The 25,665-nt window shown below is 39.8% G+C and overlaps 2 protein-coding genes across 2 annotated transcripts; both read left to right on the top strand.

Annotated features, from left to right (window-relative positions):
* The first annotated feature begins 2,098 nt into the window (after positions 1–2,098).
* On the top strand, positions 2,099–5,182 carry pgpep1 (pyroglutamyl-peptidase I). Its single transcript, XM_083927728.1, has 5 exons — positions 2,099–2,233; positions 2,701–2,753; positions 2,957–3,073; positions 3,222–3,454; positions 3,749–5,182. The coding sequence occupies exons 1-5, from the start codon at positions 2,203–2,205 to the stop codon at positions 3,960–3,962; spliced, it is 648 nt and encodes a 215-aa protein (XP_083783854.1). The 5' UTR covers positions 2,099–2,202; the 3' UTR covers positions 3,963–5,182.
* Positions 5,183–8,853: 3,671 nt separating this feature from the next.
* On the top strand, positions 8,854–25,662 carry LOC310957941 (regulator of nonsense transcripts 1-like). The gene is made up of 24 exons (XM_083928706.1): positions 8,854–9,164; positions 10,148–10,284; positions 11,995–12,084; positions 12,417–12,584; positions 13,417–13,597; positions 14,186–14,347; positions 14,705–14,789; positions 15,038–15,136; positions 15,703–15,811; positions 16,083–16,242; positions 16,501–16,619; positions 16,901–17,065; positions 17,482–17,596; positions 17,809–17,952; positions 18,061–18,274; positions 18,734–18,851; positions 19,136–19,292; positions 20,330–20,472; positions 21,270–21,444; positions 21,676–21,757; positions 22,003–22,164; positions 22,278–22,546; positions 22,829–22,948; positions 23,094–25,662. The coding sequence occupies exons 1-23, from the start codon at positions 8,994–8,996 to the stop codon at positions 22,943–22,945; spliced, it is 3,342 nt and encodes a 1,113-aa protein (XP_083784832.1). The 5' UTR covers positions 8,854–8,993; the 3' UTR covers positions 22,946–22,948; positions 23,094–25,662.
* Positions 25,663–25,665: the final 3 nt, after the last annotated feature.

The raw sequence follows: 25,665 nt of genomic DNA, 5'->3' as shown, positions 1-25,665 counted from the left end.
CCTCACTCAAGACTAAAATGATGTGTTTTAACGTCTCCAAGTGCTCTGAAAGTGTTTCTGGTGAAACTGAGCTTACACCAGAAAAGGGAAGGAAACAGTGACAGTAGAACGAGGAAACCATGTGGTTTCTGTAAAAGATAGTAGCATGTGGAAAGGTTAAAGGTTTTAATGGCTTTTTTTTTGTACTTATCCTCAGTCTCTTTATTTCGGCTGTACAGTTTGTACCAAAGGTTCCCTAGGTGCACAGATTTTAGTGAAACACAAAGCTGTGAAATCTCAGGCATTTAATAATTAAGTTCTTCATGTTGGTTTATTCATAACAACATGAAGAAATAAAATATAACTGAAGAAAACATTATGAAATAGAATAAAACAGAATTATAGAAGAGAACAGGAAAGAATAGATACAAACATAACATTTTGGGGGATTTCAGTGTGGGCAACCCCTCAGGCAAATAATGCAAAAATGTTATTTGATTCAATAGATCCTCATCAATTCCGTCAATATAACCTAATATCCTGTTATAACTTCAGACTACACCAAAATACATTATAAAAAAAGGTTTGTTCTAAGACATTTATCAGTTTCTGACTGTGGGAAAATCCCCTAAAAGTATCTCTTCAACCATATCACACATGTTTGGCTTATGTGATCTTATTTTGATAACTAATGTAATATTTTTTACTTCAGTTCACTGGAAACCGTTTGAAGCCCCCCTGGGGAGGCCCGCCTCGCTCTTCGAAAAACATTTTAGACTAAAATAGAATAAAACATCTAAGAATAGAGTAGAACAGAACAGAAAAGAGCAGAAAAGACCGGAAAATAATAGAACATTATAGAATAGAATAGAGGTAAAAGAGACAAATGCAGTATATATAAGGATATAAGGCACTGATTTTGGCACCGTCGTGGAAACTACTGAATATTGTTATTCCGCCCATAAAAGGCTAGGACGTCAGCGGACTGTCTGCATCAGCACCACAGAGCAGAGAGGGCATCATTAGTTTCCATGGCAACAGTGACATAGCAAGTGACGCAGGCGAGAGAGAGGAAGGTGAATGGGTTGAGGGAGGAGAGGGGGCTGTTAGCGGTTGCACTGCAGGTTGTGGTTGAGGTGTTGTTGTGTGTGTGTTTGTGTGTGTGTGCGTGTGCGTGTGTGTGTGTGTGTGTGTGTGATGTGGTTCAGAGGCAGAAATCACTGTTGATTCTGTAGCCGTAGAGGCTTGAATGAAAGAAATGCGTTTGAAACATTCACCCCGAGAAAGAAAATCTCCACCCTATGGAGAGCATATTTTCTTCGCTGTGCCAGTTTGGAGCCACATAAGGTGCACTGTCCAGAACATGAGTCATTTCTCAACCCATGGGTGTGGACGGCACCGTGAATGAAAAAAAAAGAGGCTGTAAGGCGATATTAGATTAGCTCTGCATTCATGACAACAACCTGCAGGAGGTTTGTCCTCTATACTCAGGTAGTGGAATGTGTCAGAGGTTGTGTAAGGTACAATTTCTCCTCCCTCGGCCAGAAAGGTGTCCTTTGACTTGAACTCCCTTGGGATAAGCTAACTGGGCGTACGTGTTCAGCAACACCCTGTGTCACTCCCACGCTGTGACAGTGCACACATTCACACCTGAGAGCTGCCCAGTAAAACCATTAAGCAGCTCCAGTGCAGCAGCTGGTTGGAGGTTAAATGTTCATTCATGGGTCGTCTGAAAAGTTGTTATTGATGGAGGGAAGGTTGCTTTTTCATTCACTTTATCTGGCCACGCACGAGACGGCTTCTCTAATCTGTGGATGCAGTGCAGATGGTTTTCATTTTCAGCACACACGCGGCTTGAATTACATTCTATTTTATTAAATCAGCTGGGTTTTAAAGGATCACTTTCCATCCTCTCATGTCCTCTCGCCAAAACTCTCTTGTGCTGCATGTTGGAGAAACACAAAGTCACGAGTCCTCTTTTGTTGATTTTGTTTTTTCCACTCCTTAACCAAATACAGTATTGTGGAATGAGTTGCTATGGACGATTACATGCCCATACTGTAGATGGCAGTATGGTGCATCCAGATTTGGTGTGTCATTTCCTTTCAGCTCTGAGCCAGAAGAAGAGAGCAGCAAGCGAAGACAATCCTGGGATTGTTGTTTGGGATATTTGATCCCCTTATTGTAAATCTATGACAATTCCTCTTATAATAATCGAAGATAATGGCCAATAAGAAGAAAGTGGTAGTAACAGGTGAGAGGTTTTATTGGTCAGTGGACTGGAGAGAGATAAATATATCTTAGAGGATTTTTTTTTATTTTCACTACAGTGCTGTTACAGCTTATTGAGTTTTCTGCATGTGCCTGAGCTGCACTTTAATGCATCGCTATTTAATGACACTGCTTTCAAATATAATGTTCTATAGAGAGTAACAGTGCTGCAGGAGAGGAGGGTTTTGTCAGCTGGTTTAGATTAGAAAAGCAAGATCAGGAGGAGACTGAATGTAATCTTTTTTTGTGCCACAAAACCCCTTAACTGTGTCTCTACTGTGGTGTTACATCAATTAATGTTTAACTTGCAACCTTTGGACTTTTTTTTATATTAAACCTTATCACTCCTCTCCATGACAGATAAGCATCCTTGCTGACTTTTATTTACTTTGCTGCACTGTGTGTCATTACTGCAGTGAAGAATCTTTTTTGTTGCTCTTTTCTCTGCAGGATTTGAGCCTTTTGGTGGGCATGCGGTGAACTCCAGCTGGGTGGCAGTGCAGGTAATCAGTAATCAGGTTGTTCATGTTTAACAAAGGTGCAAGATTGGGACTTTTACCTAAATGTGGCATTCAAATAGGGAAGCACACTTCATAGTTAGAATATTACGTGGATTTATGCACTGAAAATGGATTTCTGATCACCGGATTAAGGGGTTGTCATCACATTTCATTGTTCATCATATATATTTCCTGTGTCCTCGAAGGAACTGGAGCGATTAGGACTGGGTGAAGCAGTAGCCCTTCATGTGTGTGAGGTGCCTGTGGAATACCAGGCTGTTCAGGATCTACTGCCATCTCTGTGGAAAGAGCACCAACCCCAGGTATTCAAGAAAATACACAAATACTGAACATGAAAAACACATTTTTCCATCATTCTGTGTATAACATGTTACATTTCATCAATCAAAAATCCCAAAACAAAAAAGAACGCCCCCAACTAACCTCTGTCGTTTGGGGTCCTGCGAGCAGCTGGTGGTCCATGTTGGTGTTTCTGGGTTAGCCACCACAGTCACTCTGGAGCAGTGCGGCCACAACAAGGGTTACAAACGCCTGGACAACTGCAGCTTCTGTCCAGCTTCCCAGTGTTGCATGGACAGTGGCCCCGACTGCATACACTCAGTCCTGGACATGGACACAGTCTGCAAAAGGGTCAATGACTCTGGCCTCGGGGTCACTCTTTCTGTATCTAAGGATGCTGGAAGGTAAGAGATGTTATTCATAGATGCACACACTCTACTTGTCTGACATACACATAATATATAGAGGTATGGGTTTTTTTATTAGGGATATAATACTTCTATTATCTTGGAAATTTGGTTTAAATAAGATTTATGTGGACATCTTCCACTCATACATATCCATGTCTACACTTACGATCCTTTGTCACATGCATTACCCAACTTTTTCTACTCTTGTCTGTTTGGCAAAGTAGGAATATGACTGATATTACAGACTTTACATAACCCAACGTCATCCATCCTTTGTCTCCCTGGCAGGTATCTGTGTGACTACACCTACTACACCTCTCTGTACCTGGGGCAGGGTCACTCTGCCTTCATCCATGTGCCTCCACTAGGAAAGCCCTACAGTGGCCAGGACCTGGGTCGAGCTCTTCAGGCTGCAGTACAGGAGATGCTGAAACTGCTGGAACTGGATCACAAACACAACAAGCACTGCGATCACGAGCATCAACACCAGCATGACCACTAATGACAGTCAGTGCATTTTGCAGGACTCAAGATAATCAAACATGAGCTCCAGAAATGAATGGCACAAATTTCAAATTTGTTGTCAGGAACAGGAGCTTGTGGCTGATTTGGGTGCTTTTAACTGTAAAATCAGTACCAACTGTAAACCATGTGTTGTTTCTGAAAAAAAATAACTGAAGGACTGATTTGACTACAACATCTGTTTATTGTAGACTTGGTCTGGGTCTTTGCATCTGTGGGTTTCAATGTGTGTGAGCATCTGTGCGTGTTAGTCATGTCTTATGACTCTGCCTCTGAAAGGACTGTGAAAATAGACGTCAACATCAATTATGGACGTATTAACATTGTATCATGTGAAAAGGGGGATTTATGTGAATATGTTGATATATAATTAGTGGCGGCCTTAGCTTTGTTTCACCCATTTAAGTTGCCCAAGGTCCCCGACTGTCATGCAAGGATTTAATAATTCTACCACATTTTAAAAGATTTCACCGGCCGCCCGCTCTGTCTTTTTACTTGTCATTCCCGAGGCTGGGCTCACTGGCCAATCACAAGTTAGTTAAACTCCTGTTTACGCCTTGGCTCTGCTGTAGCTACTCCGTTGCTACCATACAGTCAATAACCACTACTGTAAAACAGTGGATAAATAGTTTTCAGCGTCAAACCCTTTGGTGAAATGACTGTCAGAACTTGATTTGGTCAGAAAGTTTGTAGAGCCACATGATTAAATTATTTTATCCCCATTTAAGTTAGCATTAGGCTAAACCTGAAGTTAGCTGGCTCTGCGGCTTTATCCACGTTTCCTCTAAATATTTAAATAAATCCCTTTTTGAAACTGTAATTGTTTGGCCCTAGAATCGGGCCCCACGTTAGCTCTTGAAACGGGCCCCAAGATGCTTAAGGCTGCCTCTGGATATAATAGTAGTAATAACAGGGTAGAACCAAAAGCTACAACCAATACATGGTGAACCACTTTGGGGTTTACACTTACCTTTTAAACCACATCCTTCCCCTGCTACCTGTGAGTCTGTGCTCTCACAGTTTTGAACTTTTGCTGATTTCTCCTAATCCCTGTGGGCATGATTTGGTTGTCGTCTTGTAATTATGCTGCCATTCCTTTGTGTTGTTTGTATTTGCACCAGAGAAACGTGATGACTTTGAAATGACAGGAAACTGAAGGTAAAGATTCGCACTTATAATGATTTGTTTATCTCAGGGAATATATTGCACACACAATCAACATGAAGTAATTTGTGTCTGTCTTATGTATGTGGTGCAGCGTTGCAAGGCAAAGCCATCTTAAAGCTGTGTATAATTAAAACACTTCACACCGACTTATTTCTGTGTATTAATTATTCACATGATGAATGCAGTATTATTGACTCTACGTGGGTTCTATGGCAACATGTTGCCTCATCACATCTGTGTTTCTTAATTTCCTTTCTTGTTTCTTTCTTTCATTTTTGCACCAGAACTGCCAATGTCCTTTTGTTAGCAATAAAATATTATACATCATATTAGAGAGAGGGGGAGATATTAGGAACACATACATGTAATCTGAACAGTTTTTTTATACTGTTAGTGTAATAATTGTTCATATATTGTTTTTGTTCAACACAAAAACAAGATTTTTGCCTCAGAGTGGTTTAAATCATTCTTTGGAGGGATAATATCAATGAATAAAAGACATTTCTGTCATCTTTGTTTATCTCTATTGTTCGTATCTTGTATGCAAATGTTGTTGACTTTGTGTGACCACACCCATGAAATGTGAACTACGAAAGACCTCCTGAACATTGAGTGAACATCGTGTACTGGTAGAGAAAGACTTGTATATGGCACGAAAAAAATAGGTTCAAACATTAATGTGATTTCAGGTGGATTAAGATGAGAAGATAACAATAATTTAGACATTGAAATGTAATGATTAGTAAACTATCCACTGCTTTGTCGTGTAGTTTTCCAATTAATTCTTCCATATTTCATTTGAATTCAGATTCCTTTGGTTCAGGCCGGGTGAATTACAGCAGCACTGGGTGTAGTACATTGCGGTTCGACAGACCTGCTGAACTTGTTCTGACCTGAGATCTGTGCAGAACGAAGTTAAAGGAACATGTCGTTACTAGAACATTAAAAAGAAATTAAAGTCAGCTGGAACATACAAAGTCAAAGACTGTATTTATGTAATGTCTCAAACTAGGAAAATATGTCCTAACTGGTAGAAAACTCTGACACCGATGCATATTTAGTCCTACTCTTTGGAACAGGAGTAAAACCATTTTTACCTCTAAGTAGCAGGATTTAAGAGCACCTCAGATCTGTCCTAACCTGTTTAGAGTTCTGGGCAGATGGAGAATGAATGTGGAGATCAAATTAAAACTGTTAAAATAACAATGTTCATCAAAGTCACTGACTCAATTTAAGTAGCAGCTAAATTATCAAAAATTGACTAAAAATCATATTAATGTTATGACGTGTTGAATATGAAGGCCTCCCTGCTTGGATTAGTCGATTGACAGAAAAACTATAAAAACTATCACCAACTATATTGATAATTGAGTAATTGTAAATAAAAGTAGTTTTTCATGCAAATAATTGCAGATATGTATGTTTTCAGTAGACTAGCATCACCAGAGTGATTCCAAATGCTGGACAGACCAACAGCGGTGCTTCCTCAGTGGAAAACAATGGTCTCAAACATTCACAAATTACAGCTCAACGGTACACTAAAATGCACGTTGATGTTTTTACTGTATAATCTTGCATAAACTATGTATTATATTGCGTAGAAATGTTCAAATATAAGTTGTTTATTGTATTTTTTAGCGTGTCTGACATCTGCGCAGGGACAACAGACAGAGACGCTAATTGCCAGCAGGCAAGGCAGGCAACTGCATAGGGCCCCAGGCCAGTAGGGGCCCCCAAGAGCAGACAAACTTTAAATAACAGCAGTGACATGCCTGAATTTGCAGTGACAGTAGGAGACTTGACCTCCCTAAGAGGGCCCCACCTGACTTCACCCAAGTTTTAATGGTGCCTTCCAGAGTCTGAACTTTCAACTGGAACGACCCCCGAGGTCGGATTTCCGAAAGTCGGACAATCCACACAACCCCGGAGTTGACATTTAAAGATGGCTGATCGGGTTGTAAACAGTAAAGACGCTCCTGTAATAATCATTTTATAAACACTTTTTACTATTTGTTGTCACAATAAGTCAGCCGTAAACATAGTATTTATATATATATATGAAATGCTGTCATGGTGTAATTTACATTTTTTCATGTGTATATGTGAACCACAAAGCAGGCCGTGCTAACAACGGCTAACCGTAGCCTGGTAGCTTCAGCCGTGTTTTTTCCGACTTTGTAACTGAAACGCTGATAACTCGGGTCTGACGCCATTCCCAGCTCCGACTTCCAACATCAGTGGTAAATGGAACGCTCCATTATTGTTCTAGTTTTATTATCCTGGTTTTTTTTTGCGTTTCTTATAATAATATGTTTTAATTTCAAGCTTTTTAATGTTTATATTCATATTATGCACTTTTGATATAAAAAAAAATTACATTTTGCATTTTTTTTGTTGGTGTCAGATTATTTATAACTTAATGGTGATGAACGCTGGTTCGAGGGGCCCCCTGTGAATTTTTGCCCAGGGCCCCAACAGAACCTAGAGTCGCCTCTGACAACAGATGAAAACGAGGCATCACTGTGGATTAAACCACTGGTTCTCAAACTGTGGTACTTGTACCACTGGTGGTAATTGAAGGAATCTCCAAAATAAAAAAAGGAAACATTAACTACTAAATTAATATAATACTAAGAAAATATTTAAACTTTGAGGATCCTTGAAAAGTAAAGTAAAGTAATTTAAAATAAGTTCAGCATTTCCTGTCATATTTTTGTTTCTGGAAAGTTTTCAGCAATTTACAAAAAAATGTACCTGCCCTTTGCAACCCTAGATGTGACCACATTTTAAGAATCAAGGTAACTGGAAGATAGGAAATCAATGCAACCTCTTGGTATGTTTGATCAAATAGTTCAGTCATGTAATTGGAGCCGAATTACGAAATAATCTGTGATGGCAAGATAGTGAGCAGAGGTAAAATGACTGGTTTTAAAAAAGAAAACAGTGACATGTCCGTTCTGATGCTACGTCTTCCTACAGCGTGGCTGTGGCTGAAGACAGTCAACAATAAATTATCTTCTGATTAGGAATAAACCTTCCTGTTCGTAGCTAAGATTAAAGATTCAAGAAGCTTTATTTATCCCGAGGGAAATGATTGTGCAACAGTTTCAATACGATGGGAAAGGGTCAGAGTTACAATAAGCTAACATAAATCAAATAAAAGTAAAGCTAACATAAAATAAATCAAACAATTAACTAAATGTGACAGAGTGCAACAGACATTGTGGTTAAACGTAGGTATATACAATATACAACAATACGCAGATTGAAATAAAATAAGTACACACTAAATAAGTGATAAGTGATAGGGAGTGATAAGTATAACAGTGTTAAAAGTGTAGCAGCATTTCTTACTGAATAGTGTATTTTAACATTGGTCTTAGTGGTGGTACTCAAGAGAGTGTGATTTTAACTGAGGTGGTGCATCATGTACAAAGTTTGAGAACCACTGGAATAAACTAATGAACTAAAACATGGAAAAAGCTGTAAATACACTTCATGTCTCTTTGACTCAGCTCCCACATGAGTTGCACCTTTATTTCTCAATGGTTAAACAAAGTTAAATTACAGGGGGGATTTAAAAAAAATCTGTTCACACATGTCTCCTTGTCTCCTTCCTTCTCTCGCGGCCTGCAGGAGACAAGTGGTAGTGAGGGAGGAGAGGAAACGTGCGGGGGAGAAGAGAAACGGAATGCAGCCGTGGTCGAGGCTCTCTCTCTCCCCCTCTCTCTCTCTCTCTCAGCACCAGTGTTTGTATTTTCCCCATCGGTAGACTGCCGTGTCTCCGTTATTAAATTTCTCCTGGAATAGCAACAGTTTGTCGTGATATAAAAAGGCAAGAACCATGAGTGTCGAGGCGTACGGGCCGAGCTCTCAGACTCTAACGTTCCTCGACACCGAGGAGGCGGACCTGCTGGGAGCGGACACCCAGGGCTCCGAGTACGACTTCACCGATTTCACCCTGCCGAGCCAGACCCAGACCCAAGGCCAGACCCAGAGTCAGCTAGACAACCAGGTTGGTGTGGTCATCTGTAGCGGCTCCGTGTTATAAAAAATATGTCCTTTTCCCCCTGTTGTTGACAAAATGTGCTAACGTTAGCTCCGGTTAGCATGGTGACGCCTTCTCCATCTGTTACCATGCTGTTGTCCCGCTAACTGGCTAGCATGCTAAGCTAACTAGCTCCCACAGTTAGCACGCTGACACAGCTAGCATATCAATTTAGTGACTGTTTTATTGTGATTCAAAACAAGTGACAGCGACTTGATAGTGTGGTAAATCAGCCTTAAATGTCCATGTTTGGGTTTATTAGCTATTATATGCAACGTTAGTAAATACTTACAGTATCCACCTACAGTTGATACAATTAGGGAGATGCTGCTGTTGATGTGACAGCAAGCAAAGTAACAGCCAGTAAACTATATAACCATACCAGGCGTTATGTATGTCGTTGGATGTCTTTGAACAGTGTATAATTGTCTATCTGTGATCCTTCATTGTTGTTTTACCTCTTCAGATTGGCTTTCCCTGTGTAACTTTTTTGACATTTTATAAATCTTGTGGTATTTACTTGTTCTTCTATTATTCTTTTGTGGTTTATTGCTTAGTATTTGTGTTTGTCTATCTGTTTATTTTTTTGTACATGTAAGATGTCCTGAAAGATTAGATTAGAAAACTTTATTAATCCCCAAGGGGAAAATACAGATAAAACACATACATCCACATGACAATACAATAGAATGCAATACATACAGTTCCACTGCAAAGCTGTTTCGACATGATTAGATAATTGAGACCTAATATACGACAGTACTCAACACAAGAGAACAGCAGCAGATAAATTGATAAAAACATAAACATCTCCAGAAGGTAAAAGTAACAAGCAACTGTCTGAGCTCTTCAGTAGAGCACTAAGGCATAAGGCGACCATAAATCAAATGGATTCTAATTTTTCCCATATAATGTTGACATAAAGTTCATAGTTATGATTCTCCTCACAGGTTAATGGTCCTGACGGCCTGCTACAGAATGGAGACGACCCTGTGCTAAAAGCCAGCCAGCTGCTGGCAGAGTTGAACTTTGAGGAGGATGAGGAAGACACCTACTACACCAAGGATCTTCCTGTACATGCCTGCAGGTAAAGGACCGGACTAATGTGACTAGTGCCACAGCTGCTGCCATCAGAGTGGAAAATGATCACTTGTCATGATTTTATTTTTATTCCTGGTTTGTATGTTTGCAGTTTTTGATGGTTGTTGTTGTTTAATTCAACTAAAAAGCCCTCTTCTTCGTACTCATTCTCAGTGGGTTGTAGGCATTTTTCATGACTATAATGTCTGAAAATATATCTAAATTTGCAGTATAATTGATGAAGAAAACGAAACACAAAACATACTACCTATTAAATGGCATAACATATATATATAAAATGGCTCAATCTGAGCAAAATCAAAACTGATACTTTTCCATAATTGTCAGCAACTGATAGAACACACCATTTCTTAATACACATATCATACACACTCTACAGGCAGCATATAATCCAAATATCATCATCTTGTGTATCATAATGTCAACAATTGTTAATTATTATTGTAACGTCATGCTCAGTGGTTCTGCTCTTCGTATCCTCTCTGATTAACAAGTTGTCTGTCAACCGTTATATTAGTTGTGCCAAAACAGTCCTGTTGAGTATGTCTGACATGCTCAGTTGATTAGCGGGATTGTTTCTTTGTCAGTTTCTATGGAAAGTGATGTCACCATATCTTTCACCATCAGATCAGTCGCAAATTCAACTGTTAAATACTTTTTATTGAAGCTTTGCAATGAAAACAGTTTGTTGGGCAGCGAAGGAGGGCCTCATTTTTCCTGCCACCCTCTTCTTTCCAATGTGTCCATATCAGAAACATACAGTTTGATTTGGTGTTTATAGGCATGTAGCTGTAGCTCCATTACTTTTTTTGCAGGCTATGGCACAACTTTAGAAGTATGTATTTTGTTGATCAAATAGCATATTAATTAAAATCTGCATACAACCCAGGTACATACTTTCTTCAGGGAACTAAAGGAAGACTTTTTCAAATGCCGTCAAATTCTCACAACGCAGTTCTTGACCGATACAGTATTTCTTAAACGCAGATCCCAATATTCCTACTTGAGTTTAAAAAGTCTGATTATGATGTATTGGCCAACATTAATGTTCTTAACACAACCCATAATATAAATAAACATTTTTGATAATATTCCCTCTTTAATTGTTGTTTTATTTTTAACAATTGCAACCAATAAATGAACTGGACCGGACAATTTACAGTTGCAAACTAAACCAGACATTACTCTCTAGTTTACAAACTTTAAAATGCTGACACTCTTTGAAAACGTATTGTAAATTTGTTATTTCTGTACTTCAATTATCTTGTCATTTATTGGTGATACTGATATATCTGCAGTGATCTCATAATCACAAGCAGTCTGGCCGATTTATTGCTTTGGCTTTAACTAACATGCATATTAAATATGCAATATTTTCAAAGTCTGTCCCATTAGCAACTATAAGTCACTCTAATTAGTTTGTTCCCAAAAATGGAAAAAAGACACATCACTTTATTGTGCATACGCTGTGGACAGCTATAAATCGACTGAAAGGTAGATTGTTGCATCTCTCTGTTTGTAGTTGCATCAGTAAAGCTTGAGTTTGTGACACCAGAGATGAGTCAAGTTTGACAATTTATCATAAGTCTTGTGCATATTTCTCTTATTTTGTTCTCTGACAAGCTTTAATATCAGGTCCACACTCTCAACATTGATGTTTTGTTTCTTTTTTTCTTTTGACTCTCTTCTATTTCAGTTACTGTGGCATTCATGATCCCGCCTGTGTGGTCTACTGCAACACCAGCAAGAAGTGGTTTTGTAATGGCCGTGGAAACACATCCGGCAGGTAAGATACAGTGACTTCTCAGGTTTTTTTTATTAACCCTACCTGTTGTTAGCTAAACTAACTGGAAGTGGATTATTTTACATTTAAAATCTTCATAGCAGGAGTAGAATACACAGCGACTGTATTCAGTTATTCTTTGTTGTGTTCAAAAAGAATGTAAAGACTTGTGTTTAAGTAAGAAAGTTATCCAAAGCAAAAAGGTACTTATACTACTTCTTGTGCAGTCTTGTTTAATTTAAATTAAAAATAAAAACAGTCAAGACGTAGGTATAACGACGTATCAGTAGTGTAAAATACAGCTTCATCCTGTCTTCTTTCACTTTCACTTATAGTCACATTGTAAACCACCTGGTGAGAGCAAAGTCCAAGGAGGTGACCCTGCACAAAGATGGCCCTCTGGGGGAAACAGTACTGGAGTGTTACAACTGTGGCTGTCGCAATGTCTTCCTTCTGGGCTTCATCCCTGCCAAAGCCGACTCAGTAGTGGTGTTACTGTGCAGGTACGGGTGCTTTTTATACAGCTGAGCATGCACACACTGACCTTCCTGCTGATATGGGGCAATCAAAGAGAACACAGAATTTCAGTTATTCAGCTTTTCCATACATCTTTCAACACCACCAATGTTCCAGTCATGGGAAAACAAGAGGATAACGCAAAATGTCTATTCTCAGATTTTCCTTGAACTGAGAATGAACTGCTTGAAAGGGCAAAAATATGTTCAGGATCATTTAAATTTTTATAGACGAGAGTATTTTGAATAGATCTATGTTGTTTAAACTTGTTTTGTAGGCTGCCGTCTTAAAGTGGCAAAGAATAATTGATTTCCAGGAAAACTGCAGCTTTATACAAGTGAAACTACTTTAAAATTGATTTATTTTGTGTTAAATTACGTGATATCGGACCAGTGCATTGACTTGCATACTCACCGATATTCGATCTAGGCTTTAAGCTGATACTGGTATCAGTATCAAAACAACTCTAGCCAAAATACACTGCTGCCAAATGCTGTGTATCAAAACAGCCTGATTTTTTTCTCTCTTTTTTTTGGAAGACAAGTGCGAGTAGTTTAGCTTTTTCTACTTTGTTTTTTTAAAGAAAGTAAAATAGCTGAAGTGAGAGTTGCCCAAAACCTTCACTATAACTTGGTTATACTTATTAAGTGATATATTTCATAATTTCTAAGCCTCCATCCATCACCTGCAACCGCTTATCCCTAAATCAGACTTCCACAGAGAGGAATGTGTATGCTGCCAGCCCTATCCTGGAAAAATTCCTGGAAAAGCGTGGGAACCCTGGTATTGTTTGACATTTGTGTTTTGGTTGTAACACAGGCAGCCATGTGCCAGCCAGAGCAGCCTAAAGGACATCAACTGGGACAGCTCTCAGTGGCAGCCTCTTATCCAGGACCGCTGCTTCCTCTCCTGGCTGGTGAAAATCCCTTCAGAGCAGGAGCAGCTCCGGGCTCGTCAGATCACCGCCCAGCAGATCAACAAGCTGGAGGAACTCTGGAAGGTATGTCAAAGCAACTGTTCTGTCACACGCCCGCTTTTGTGCTATGCAAATATTCTAAACTAACATAGCTTGTATTTGAGCACGGGTTGGGCTTATCCATACAGTTCAGCAGATATGGTCACATAGTTGGGTGTGATGCAAATAACTTAACTTGCACTACTGTTTGCTGAGCTCTTTTTTTTTTCTTTTTTTTTTTTTCTGTTCAGAGTTTCAAAGCCTGTTTCATGCCCATTTCAATTTTTCAATAGTTTCCTGTTGTATATAAAATCATATACCTGACAGACTGCCAGCATGTACAACACCAGGACCCTGAAACGGAAGCAGCTAAATGGAATTCAGCCACCATTCAATTTATTATTTACACCTGTGCTTTTGCTACTGTGAAATCTCAAGATGTCTTTTGTGAAAGGGGCCTATTGTCTCAATCTCTCCAAGTTGGAATTTAGGAGATTTGAGCATATTGATCGAAAACACCGACTCAACTTCTATCCATATTTTAAACTTTCTCTCAATTGTTTGTGATTGTTTGTGTCTCTGTGATCGTGTGTGTGTTTGTGTGTGTTTTTGTTTTTGTCCCCCGCCTGGCAGGAAAATCCCACTGCGACCTTGGAGGACCTGGAGAAGCCTGGTGTGGATGAGGAGCCCCAACATGTGCTGCTCCGCTACGAGGATGCCTACCAGTATCAGAACATCTTTGGTCCTCTTGTGAAGCTTGAGGCTGACTACGATAAGAAACTCAAAGAGTCTCAGGTAAAAGAAAGATTTAAATTATTGAATAAAAACCCCAAAACTCTTGTCCTATGTATGTTGTAAGATTGTCAAAGTAGTCAATGAGTGATTTACATTTGAACAAATAATCAACAACAAACTGATTCAGTTGAATTAGTTTATTCTGTTATGCTGGGGTTAAGGGGATTTATGTGATTAGATCATCTATGTTTTTATAGTACTATTTAAAAGTATGGTGAATTACTTTGTTTCAGTCGATATTCACCTTTTTACGATTCATTTTTCACTCAAAACCTACTTGTCTTTATTTTGACTTAAGTTTGTTTTTTTGCTGCCATTCAAGTATTAGAAATATCTTTTAATGTTGCTTTCTCACAGACTCAAGACAACATTACGGTCAGATGGGATTTGGGCCTAAATAAAAAGAGGATTGCTTATTTCACTCTTCCCAAGACAGACTCAGGTATGTTTTTTTGTTTGTCTATCAGAGATATTTTTGACGTTCTTCGGACCACACTCTTAAATAAAAAAACCAACAACAACAACAAATATTGACCTTTCAGTTATTTAAATGTTTGTATGTGTGCCTTTCACTTTCTCATGGGACGATATCTTGTCACACACCTAATTATTCATGTTTTAATTGTGTCTTTACTCCATGCAGTGACATGTTTATAACAGAGTTATTATTTCTCATCTGCTGTCCTGTAGATATGCGACTGATGCAGGGAGATGAAATTTGCCTGAGGTACAAAGGAGACCTGGCCCCTCCCTGGAAAGGCATTGGACATGTCATCAAAGTACCTGATAGTATCCCTATGACTGCTACAATAAGCATACTGTATTTAACATTTTACCCATATTATTTGATATTCACGCATGTATAATTTTTGCAAAAGTGTGTCACAGGCAGGCAGGGAGGCCTCTTAATCGAACTGAGCTTCACTTTAGCGTGCTATCATTAAAATTAATCTTTAGTAACATCTAGTGGCAGCTGTAGGAAGCTACAACAATGTCTGCAAACTTGTGTCCAGTCCTCAGTGGATTTTGAAAGCAATTTTGCTTACCACGTGTTAATTAATAGATACAGTACTCTAGCAATAATTGCTGAATATCATAACAATTGTAGGTGCATATACCCAACATTTCTACATTTTACTCTAAAAATAATCCAGAGCCCTCTCCACCTCACAAATGCTGCACTGATGTTCAGCTGGGTTTTAACAAAAACAATTGGAGCCCCTTTTACTTGTTTAAAAAGCTTGAAATGTCAGCAGCCATTTAGGCAACAGATACAGTTACTGGCATTGGCCATCAACACTTTGTGCCCTAGTATTATGTTCGAAGGTTTGTCTCTTCCTTGACTTCTGTACCAGACTACGGTGATGAGATTGCCATAGAGCTGAGGAGCAGTGCCGGGGCTCCAGTGGAGATCCCACACAACTTCCAGGTCGACTTTGTGTGGAAGTCCACTTCCTTTGACAGGTATTCACAAGAGAATCCACACACTGTTGTCTCTTGCTGGGATATTTGTAAGCAAGGTCTGAAACATAACTCAATGTATCGGGCAGCTCATCTTACACCTTTAGTAGTGAAAACGATTCTATTAAAAAAAGTAGATAACTACATTAATATTGTCTGCGAAGGTCCTCATTGGTGGAATCATTTGGGGCAGTTGATTTTAGCAAAGGTCTTCTACAGAATGAATGAAAAAAACTTAAAATTGTATCTGGATATTCCTGTCTTCATCATCCAGGATGCAGAGTGCCCTGAAGACTTTTGCTGTAGATGAGACTTCAGTGTCTGGTTACATATACCACAAGCTGCTGGGACATGAGGTAGAGGATGTGGTCATCAAGTGCCAGCTGCCCAAACGCTTCACCGCTCATGGCCTGCCTGACCTTAACCACTCACAGGTGGGTTGGAGCGACGGGAAGAAAAATTTGTAATGTCAATGAGTGATTTGTTTTTCCAATGTACAATCAAAAAAGTTATACTTACCCTACATTACAGATCACAACAGAGATCTTAAACAGTTTTAAGTGCTTACTCATATCACAAAATCACGAAAAACACTTTCATACTCACCCATAGAGGTTTCTCGGCACCAGTCCAAGGGGTATAATTTTTTCATACAGTGACTGAATGAATAAATGTGGTTTGTCGTAATGCAGGTGTATGCTGTTAAGACAGTGCTGCAGCGTCCTCTCAGTCTGATCCAGGGTCCTCCTGGCACAGGGAAGACCGTAACCTCTGCGACCATCGTCTACCACCTGGCTAGACAGGGAAACGGGTAAGGCACACACAAAAATCTTTTATTGATAAGTCCGTATTTTATGTATGTATGTGTGGGCCGATGCTGTGATAATATTTACTGTACCAATTTGGTTTGAATGTGACTTTAATATAGTCTTCATTTAACTGAACATCTGTCTTTTAAGTTATTCCATTTATATTATTTAGTTGATTGGTATTTTATTAATAAATGTAAAAATATCTTGATCTTCCCATAATATTTGTAAAAAATGGCTTGGCTGTGTGTTTTAAGACTGTTTGTACCTTTTGTCCCTCCAGGCCAGTGCTGGTGTGTGCTCCCAGTAACATTGCTGTCGACCAGCTGACAGAGAAGATCCACCAGACTGGCCTCAAGGTGGTGAGGCTGTGCGCCAAGAGCAGGGAGGCCATCGACTCGCCTGTGTCCTTCCTGGCTCTGCACAACCAGACCCGTAACATGGAAAGGTAACAATGGCTATGATTAATAACAATTAAAGCAAAACGCATAGATAAATGTACATATTAGGAAGTAGCTGGCCTGCTGTAATGAAAGTAAATAAAGTAGCAAGGAAGTTAGTGCGCAGGAAAAATGTTTGTCCAGTTCCAGTCCAGTTGTGGAACTGTTTGTTTTGATGAAGACACATAAATGATTTTATAATAATATTTTAGTTACTTGTTACTGTTAACTAATAAATGGGGCTAATAGAACTGCCTACAGCCTCGTGCCTACAACTGAATCACAGCGGTGATGGCACTTGTCACAACTCTTGTGTTGTTCATTGTCAGGGGTAATAATTCTAGACCCCTCAGTAATACAGCCCGTTAGAGATCCCAAGCTCACCTTTGGACTCGCACTGTATTGAAATGATTCTCACCCGCAGTATGCCAGAACTTCAGAAGCTCCAACAGCTGAAGGATGAGACTGGAGAACTGTCCTCCTCAGACGAGAAGCGCTACAGAGCTCTGAGACGCACCGCCGAGAGGGAGCTTCTAATGGTATGAAGAGTGAACTCAAAGTGCTACTAAATATTTTCCTGATTGTGACAGTACACTGACTTAGATTTCTATGGATTTTGTTTAATGCCGTTCAGGCCCAGTATGTGTCAGAGTAATAGTCTTTAAAAAAATGTCAAAAGTAAAAGCGGTAACCACAAGTAATATTTCACTGTTCATAAACATGTCTACTTTATTTCTTCGCTTTTTTCCAGAATGCAGATGTGATATGCTGTACCTGTGTAGGAGCGGGGGATCCTCGTCTGGCCAAGATGCAGTTCCGCTCAATCCTGATTGATGAGAGCACCCAGGCCACTGAACCAGAGTGCATGGTGCCTGCCGTCCTGGGGGCCAAACAGGTAGGAGACATCTGGATAGTCTATGGTATCCGCTATCTGCTTATATTACTGTCTAGGTGTTGGGTAGACGCAATTATTTATTGTGTCTTGATGATTTTTGTTCTTTAGTTGATTCTGGTAGGGGATCACTGCCAGCTGGGCCCTGTGGTTATGTGTAAGAAGGCAGCTAAAGCAGGTCTGTCCCAGTCTCTGTTTGAGCGTCTGGTAGTTTTGGGGATCCGGCCAATCCGTCTGCAGGTTCAGTACCGAATGCACCCGGCCCTTAGCGCCTTCCCCTCCAACATCTTCTATGAGGGCTCTCTGCAGAATGGAGTCACTGCTGGTAAGATGAAATGAAATGTTCTAGTTTTTTTTAGAATGAATTTTGTGATGCTCAATTAATTGTTTTTTCCCTTAATAGGCACTTAAACTGTCCACTGAATTCGTTCCAGCCTTCAGCGCACAGCTAAATGCTTTTAAATAACATGCAGCTGCTCCCTTACATTTCCTTGACTGCTTTCCCCAAACAGAAGACACTTTAAAAAGACCTTTATTGTCCAGTGACCCTGGGAAATAGTCATAAATCTAATTAAAGAAATTGTGGAGAACATGTTGTTTTTTTTCCAGGCCGCTTGCATGCTGTTTTTACTTTTTCACATTTGTGTTTTTGTGATTTAATCGTCTGTGATATTCCTTAGATACACATGTTCCTTTCAGGCTTATTCCACTTTAGTCAGTGTATTTGGCTGTAAATCAGCTCCACCAGTCCTGAATCTTTTATGTTTGTTCGTCCCTTCTACAGCGGACCGTGTGAAGAAAGGCTTTGACTTCCAGTGGCCACAGCCCGACAAGCCTATGTTCTTCTATGTCACCCAAGGCCAAGAGGAAATAGCCAGCTCTGGAACATCATATCTCAACAGGTTTGAACTTTCTTCATCATTATATTCTGAAAATCTATATTTAGCAGCATATACATGAAAATAGCTACTGTTTTCGACAGTTCTCCTCCAACTCAACATTTTCCTGAGTCACTTCAACACTCATACACAGCCACTAGTGGCACTTTATGTTGTTTAGGTATTCAAACAAGGTTTCAAGTCTTATTGCATCACTTTCTGTACAGTGTTTCAGTCAAGCTGTTTATCAGCCATGTCAAATTATGTAGAATGTTCTTTTCATGTAATCAACCTACTTCTCTATACAGGACTGAGGCAGCCAATGTTGAGAAAATAACCACAAGGTTGCTGAAAGCTGGAGCCAAACCCGATCAGATTGGCATCATCACGCCCTACGAGGGACAGAGGTCCTATCTGGTCCAGTACATGCAGTTCAGTGGCTCCCTCCATACCAAACTCTACCAGGTAAAGTTAATATTTTTGCACATTAAATATTATTTTCTGCCCTTGTTTCTTGTCATGTCACGATTATCCTGGCCAAACAATTGCAATTCATGATATTATCCCTCAAACTTTACTCAAAACTCTTGAAATTGCACCAAAACAGGCTGAAATCACTTCAGCTTATATTTTGTAAAATATTAAGACATATTTATATTGCATCACACATAAAACATGTTTTTTTTAGTGAAAAACGTACCATCTGTAGATAAGGTAATCTTAAATCATATGGCCGTTATTAAAAATATCATTAAAAAATTGCAGCAAATATTATTACAAATAAACTTACATTTGTTGTTGTGGTTGATAAATTCATGCCTCACGATGTTTGTTGTACATGTAGCAAACACTTTCACTACTTGATTTGAACTGTTGCTTATGGGCTGTGGCCATAATGTCACTGTTGGAGGAAGAACTGTAGTAAACTGTAGTCATTTGCCAGTCAAGTCACTCGTGAGGATATGCACAATATTCATGATAATCCCGATAATAGAAATTCACCACGATTACCATCCCTAGTCAAAAAACGTTTGAGCATTTGGCTACATATGCAAGTGAATATTAACAGTGGAAAGTGAAAAAATGACGCGTCTGAACTGTGACCGAGGTTGGTAAAATACACAGACTCTCCAACACTCTGTTCGCCATTAACAAGGAGCAGTCCGTCACTTTCAGTGATCCGAATGTAAAGTCTTACTTTGAGTAACATGATGACAGGCTGCAATTAAAGTTGTTTGTTGGGTTTGAGTGATCTCTGCAAGCTGATGTTTGTACTTTGCCAAAGGTTTTTTGTGTGCGTGTTCTCTAGCATATCAATTTCAAGAGTCACTTTCTCCCAGTTAAATACTTTTTTACTTAATCGAGACTTCCCTCATGATAAGTTTAGACTAAGAGCCTAAAACACTATAGTTTGTAGCCATATTTAAAGCCATTAAACAAAGACATTGTCCTAAATGATCTGTCAGTTTTTTCCCACGGATTTATCTTTATTCTTTCTGTAGGAGGTGGAAATAGCCAGTGTGGATGCCTTTCAAGGAAGAGAAAAGGACTTCATCATCCTGTCCTGTGTGAGGGCCAATGAGCACCAGGGAATCGGCTTCCTCAATGATCCCAGACGTCTCAACGTGGCACTCACTCGGGCCAGGTAAAACTACATTAAAATGAAAGAACACCAGTTTGAGTGCCAGAGGGCCTGCTGTGTCTAATATCATAAATGTTTTTGTACTGCGCTGTAGTTTTGTGTAGTTTAGTTATTTAAAAAGGACAGTGTGCACATCAGTTATTTGTATAAAAATAAAGAGACACTTGCATCAGATTGGGCAGAAAGCTAATTTTTATCAGTAGTTCTACACAAAAAACACATAACACCACAACAATTACACTTGACAAACTCATCCGTGTTGAGTACAGTACAAAAATACAGTAAAAACAATACACTATAATGATTTGAACTACATACTGAATGTTTTTTTTACACTGTGGTTTATTCTATTCAGGTTCTCCTTTCAGCTCCTCAACTCCCAATCATCCCAGCACCCTCCACCCTTCTCACCCAGCTCATGACACACATCTGCCCCCCCCACCCCTGTATGCCGGTCACACACTTTTTAAACACTTCTGCTACCTCTTGATGAGCATACAACTCACTGCCGTAACAGCTGCTGTATATATTTCCACAATGCACCTTACACTATATTTATTGTATATATTTTGCACTGATGCTGGCATCAGTCTGTTTTGCTTCTTTTTGCACTGTTTGTGTTGTTGTTTTGTCTGTGTATGTCATGCACAACTGCCCTATGTGCCCTTGAATTATGCCTCTGAGCCAAAAAAAGTTTCTTGAATTGAATTAAGTATTGTTATATTTTGATTTCATCTCCGTTATTACTACGCATCCTGTTTAATTTTCTAATCAAATCATCTTCTGCTTATGTCACGTAGGTATGGTGTGATTATTGTGGGAAACCCCAAAGCCCTGTCCAAGCAGCCTCTGTGGAACCACCTGTTGAACTACTACAAGGAGCAGAAAGTCCTGGTTGAAGGCCCCCTTAACAACCTGAGGGAGAGCCTCATGCAATTTAGCAAGCCACGCAAGCTTGTCAACACCATTAACCCTGTGAGTTTTGTCTGTTTGTATTAAATACACGGAACATATAGAACACTGAAATAAGGTTTTCTCAACTGGGTCATGGATATGTTACTTTCCGGTGGGTCATTTAGGATGCAATTCAAAATGTACTAGTAGTTTTAAAGAAGGACAGGGTAATACATCAGTGTACTTGCAAGAAATAATGAGGCATCCCCATAAAACACTCAAAATAGCATTGCATGTTCTTTTGTTTTGCAGGGGGGTCGATTCATGAGCACAGCCATGTATGATGCCAGGGAGGCCCTCATTCCTGGATCTGTTTATGACCGCAGCAGCAACGGTGAGAACATTTAACAACAAACTTATTTTATTTCAAATGTTGGACAATTTCTTACTAATAAATAAAGGATATGCACTGTGTCTGCTTTGGCAGTTCACTGCAAACAGGTTGAATGTGCTTATTAAAGCATATTAGATTAAAAAAAAACAAGAGCCATGTGCGCAGACTGTGACTGAAACTATCTCTGCACACCGCCATATGACTTTTAAGGAAGTCAAATTAACCTGTACTTGTTTCTACTACAGGACGTTCGTCCAACATGTATTTCCAGACCCATGACCAGATTGGTATGATCGGCACAGGCCCCAGTCCCATGACGTCCTTGAACATCCCCATCCCCTTTAACCTTGTGATGCCCCCCATACCTCCACCTGGGTACATGGGGCAGGTCAATGGACCCACAGGAGGTGAGTAACACATAAAGCTGTAGAATAATACTGAGTGATGAGTTATTAAAGGCCTACAAGTTGTTCAATTAAAGCTGCTATGAAAATCACAGAAACACACATTTCCCCTTCAGGTCGTGGTGGAGGTATGAAAGGAAAGGCAGGCAGTGGAGGAGGCGGCGGGACTCGAGGTGGGCGTCAAAGAAACCGTGGAAACATGGGGAACCACAGCGGAGGGCATGGTGGAGCAGACCGGCATGGAGGCCACATGAGTGGCAGTCAGGCCAGCCAGGACCTGGGCTCCCAGCCCTTCTCCCAGGGCCCTCTGACGCAGGGCTACATCAACATGAGCCAGCCGTCTCAGATGAGCCAACCTGGGCTCTCCCAGCCTGAACTTTCACAAGTTTGTTCACTGAACTGTTTTATAAATTTGGTATTTAAGGGGTTTTACAAAGTGCTAAGTAGGTGAACTTTATGAAGCAAGTTTTTTGTAGTCTGTTTATTCATAGCAATTAATACCCAATGCCAGGGCTGTTAGCACATATATTCCAAGTGTTGGTCCAGGTTTCCTCCTCAATTCAAGACATCATCTTGTCCAAAACCACTTATTCCTTCTTCTGCATGGAAAGAAACGAAAGAATAACTGTTGACTGGCCTGTTTTACTTCTTGTTTGTCCCATTATAGGACAGTTACCTAGGAGATGAGTTCAAGTCCCAGATTGATGTGGCTTTGTCCCAGGACTCCACCTACCAGGGGGAGCGGGCCTACCAACATGGTGTGACTGGACTGTCCCAGTACTAGACTGTAAGTAAATTTAAAACTCAGACCACTCATTGAAATATAGGAATATTTATCAAACTGAACCATGACTTTTATGTACCGTTACACCAATGAATATATCCTCAAACAAGTATTAATGCATTTATATATTTTTGTATTTGTCTGACAGGCTGCTGGAAAGGAGCTAGGCCTGTGTGAAGCTTAGTTCAATGGTATTTTAATCTGGGTAATAACAAAAAAGAACAAACATGGATACCCGTTTTCCACTGCTACAACCGAAGCACCACTGTGTGAAAGTAACACGAGAGAGACCGTGAGAAACCAACCAATCACAAGAGTGAGAGCAAAAGTGGGAGTAGAGCTGGACAGGAAGAGAGCAAGAGACGAGAGAGTGGGAGGCAGGTGGAGGAGAGAAGGCACTGCTGCTCACACACGAGGGCATGGCGAAGGAGAACGCTGTCGTTGTCGGAGCAGCGCAGTCGGAGGGGCGAGACCTTCAACGGGTCAAGGAGGGGGAAAGGTCCGAACGATTCTGGAACGGGGAAGGGGAGGGCGACTGTGTCATCTTGTCCCTCGCGTGCCACTGAACCCTCTGGGATCTCCAGGCGGGATGGTTGGGAATCTTGCTCCAAAAGCTGAGAAAGATTGGGAAAAAGTGTCTCACGCAAATGTCCTCCAAGCTAACTCAACAGGATGTCTTCTGTGACTTGGAGAGAGAGAGAGAGAGAGAGAAAGAACAAAAGGGGACACAACTCTTGAAGCGGTTGATATGGCAACTTTTTTAAACTCAAAGCTTGAATCGAGGCTCAGCATTTGATCACATCTAAGCATCCAGGAGAGAAGTGTGTGAAAACACTGTTTGGCTTTTCAAATGAACTCAAAAGTGCTTGTGGTGTTGTGCCTCAAAGAGTTAAAAATGAAGTTTGAGGATGACAAAGCCACGGATCATTCACTTTTCTTTCTCAGCTTTGAGTTGAAAAGTTTTCTAAATAAAGGCTGTTTTCATTGAGGTATTCAGTGACGTAAGCTAGTGTATTTGGCCGTCTTTCAAGGCAGGTCTTTCTCCAGGTGGTCTGCAAAGAACAAGTGGTGGAATTTTAACTTTAAAAAAAATAAACTTAAAAGAAAAACATCTTTGTCTCAAGATCTGAGGAGTTTAAGCTCCATAGATCTGAATGTAGGGAGACAATTTTGTTTTTGTTTTTCTTAACGTGTCTTTTTAGTGGTGCAAAGGAGTGAAAGTGAACACCATAACCAGGTTGTAACTGAATTAAGCTGTCATTCTTTTCAGCTGACCCTGAAGCCACTAAAGCTAGCAGACAGGAATTGTCTTGAGGATATATAAGCATCAAATAAGCCAAATCACAAGGGCAGTAATTCCTAAAGACCACCTCCAAAAACATGCATCCAATGAGATTATTTATGTACAATTTAAACACCTGATTATCACAGTAAAGTCAAGAAAGAAATCACTTTTGTAACAGAAACCATGAGCTTTAGTTGTCATGCGTATGGAGTACCTGCCGTGACTATACAGAGGATGATGGAAACTTCAAAGACCCCATCTTTGCACCACTGTTTCTCTTCCACACACTACACAACACCACCAAGGTAATTGGTGGTAATCAAATATATGTTGTTCAGCACCCAGGATTTATCACCTGGTGCTTTTGTAAATTATTTTGAAGAGAAACCTAAATAAATGTCACCCCGTTAGACTAAGGTGAACTATATCTAACATTTTGGAAAGCCCATTGATTACAAATCGAAAAAATGTTGAAATTTGGCATGAAGAACTCTTTAACTTATGAAAACACAAGGACCCACGTTTAATGTTGTAGTTGTCCCCTTTTTTGTTTTGGTTCCTTATCCTAAAGTCTTTAGCTTATTGTGTGAAACTGTCACAAATAGTTGTTGTTCATATAAAACAGTTTGGTCTATAACTTTCAAACATTAGTAAAGTTTGTAGCTTAGTTTCAGCTGCATGTGTTCCCATTTCACACGCTTTAGATGGACAGTGACATTTCCATGAAGCTTGTTTTTACGAGTATCTTATTTTCTTGTGAGGTTTACAAAAAAATCATCTTCAAAACAGTAGTCGTCTCCATGGCTGCAGCCACTTTACCTCTGACCTAAAGCTGGGTTTAATCAACTTAATAACCCGTCATCAATGTTAGTTTGGGCCTTCAGTGCCACAGAGTACTTGCTAAAAAACTCCTCAGAGTGACAGAAATAAGGCACCATCTCGATTTGAAAATGTTTCTGAAAAATGTGGCACTACCAACTATTTTACTTGTTTATATTCCCACAGTAATGCATTACTAACCAACCCATGCAGGCTAGGTTTTGACCAACTTTAGCTTTGCATCTTTACTGTACAGAAAACCAAATTATTTATACCCCCTTTCTGTGTGAACCGTCTGTAGATTAGTATCTGTTTACTATCTAAATTTCTGTCACACCTTGTCTGTATAAGATTTATATGCACCCATTTGTTTACATATTTAAAGTCTAACTGTAAAGATTATCAGGCATTTCTTTTAAAGATCTAAAAAACAAAACAATAAATGACCATCCCATCCCTTACCACATGTAGTACGTGCATGTCCTGTAATGTGAAAATATGTGTTTGGCTTATTGCTATTTAAAACTGAACTGAAACTGTTTAATTTTTGGCACCATTTTGTATTTTTGCCCACGCATTGATGTGACTAGCTATACAATAATGCTCACTAAGATTC

This window comes from Echiichthys vipera (genome assembly GCF_963691815.1).
Source record: "Echiichthys vipera genome assembly, chromosome: 15".
Classification (NCBI taxonomy): Eukaryota; Metazoa; Chordata; class Actinopteri; order Perciformes; family Trachinidae; genus Echiichthys; species Echiichthys vipera.
The sequence above is the reverse complement of the archived record's forward strand: the minus strand, read 5'-3'. Positions and strand labels throughout refer to the sequence as shown.

What these genes read in the sequence shown, in the direction of transcription:
- pgpep1 (XM_083927728.1), top strand. Translation starts at nt 2,203, where the DNA reads ATGGCCAATAAGAAGAAAGTGGTAGTAACAG. An exon ending in GAAGAAAGTGGTAGTAACAG is followed by an intron (nt 2,234 to 2,700) that starts GTGAGAGGTTTT and finishes TTTTCTCTGCAG; the next exon opens with GATTTGAGCCTTTTGGTGGG. An exon ending in CCAGCTGGGTGGCAGTGCAG is followed by an intron (nt 2,754 to 2,956) that starts GTAATCAGTAAT and finishes GTGTCCTCGAAG; the next exon opens with GAACTGGAGCGATTAGGACT.
- LOC310957941 (XM_083928706.1), top strand. Translation starts at nt 8,994, where the DNA reads ATGAGTGTCGAGGCGTACGGGCCGAGCTCTCAGACTCTAACGTTCCTC. An exon ending in TCTTCCCAAGACAGACTCAG is followed by an intron (nt 14,790 to 15,037) that starts GTATGTTTTTTT and finishes GCTGTCCTGTAG; the next exon opens with ATATGCGACTGATGCAGGGA. An exon ending in CCGTCCTGGGGGCCAAACAG is followed by an intron (nt 17,953 to 18,060) that starts GTAGGAGACATC and finishes TTTGTTCTTTAG; the next exon opens with TTGATTCTGGTAGGGGATCA.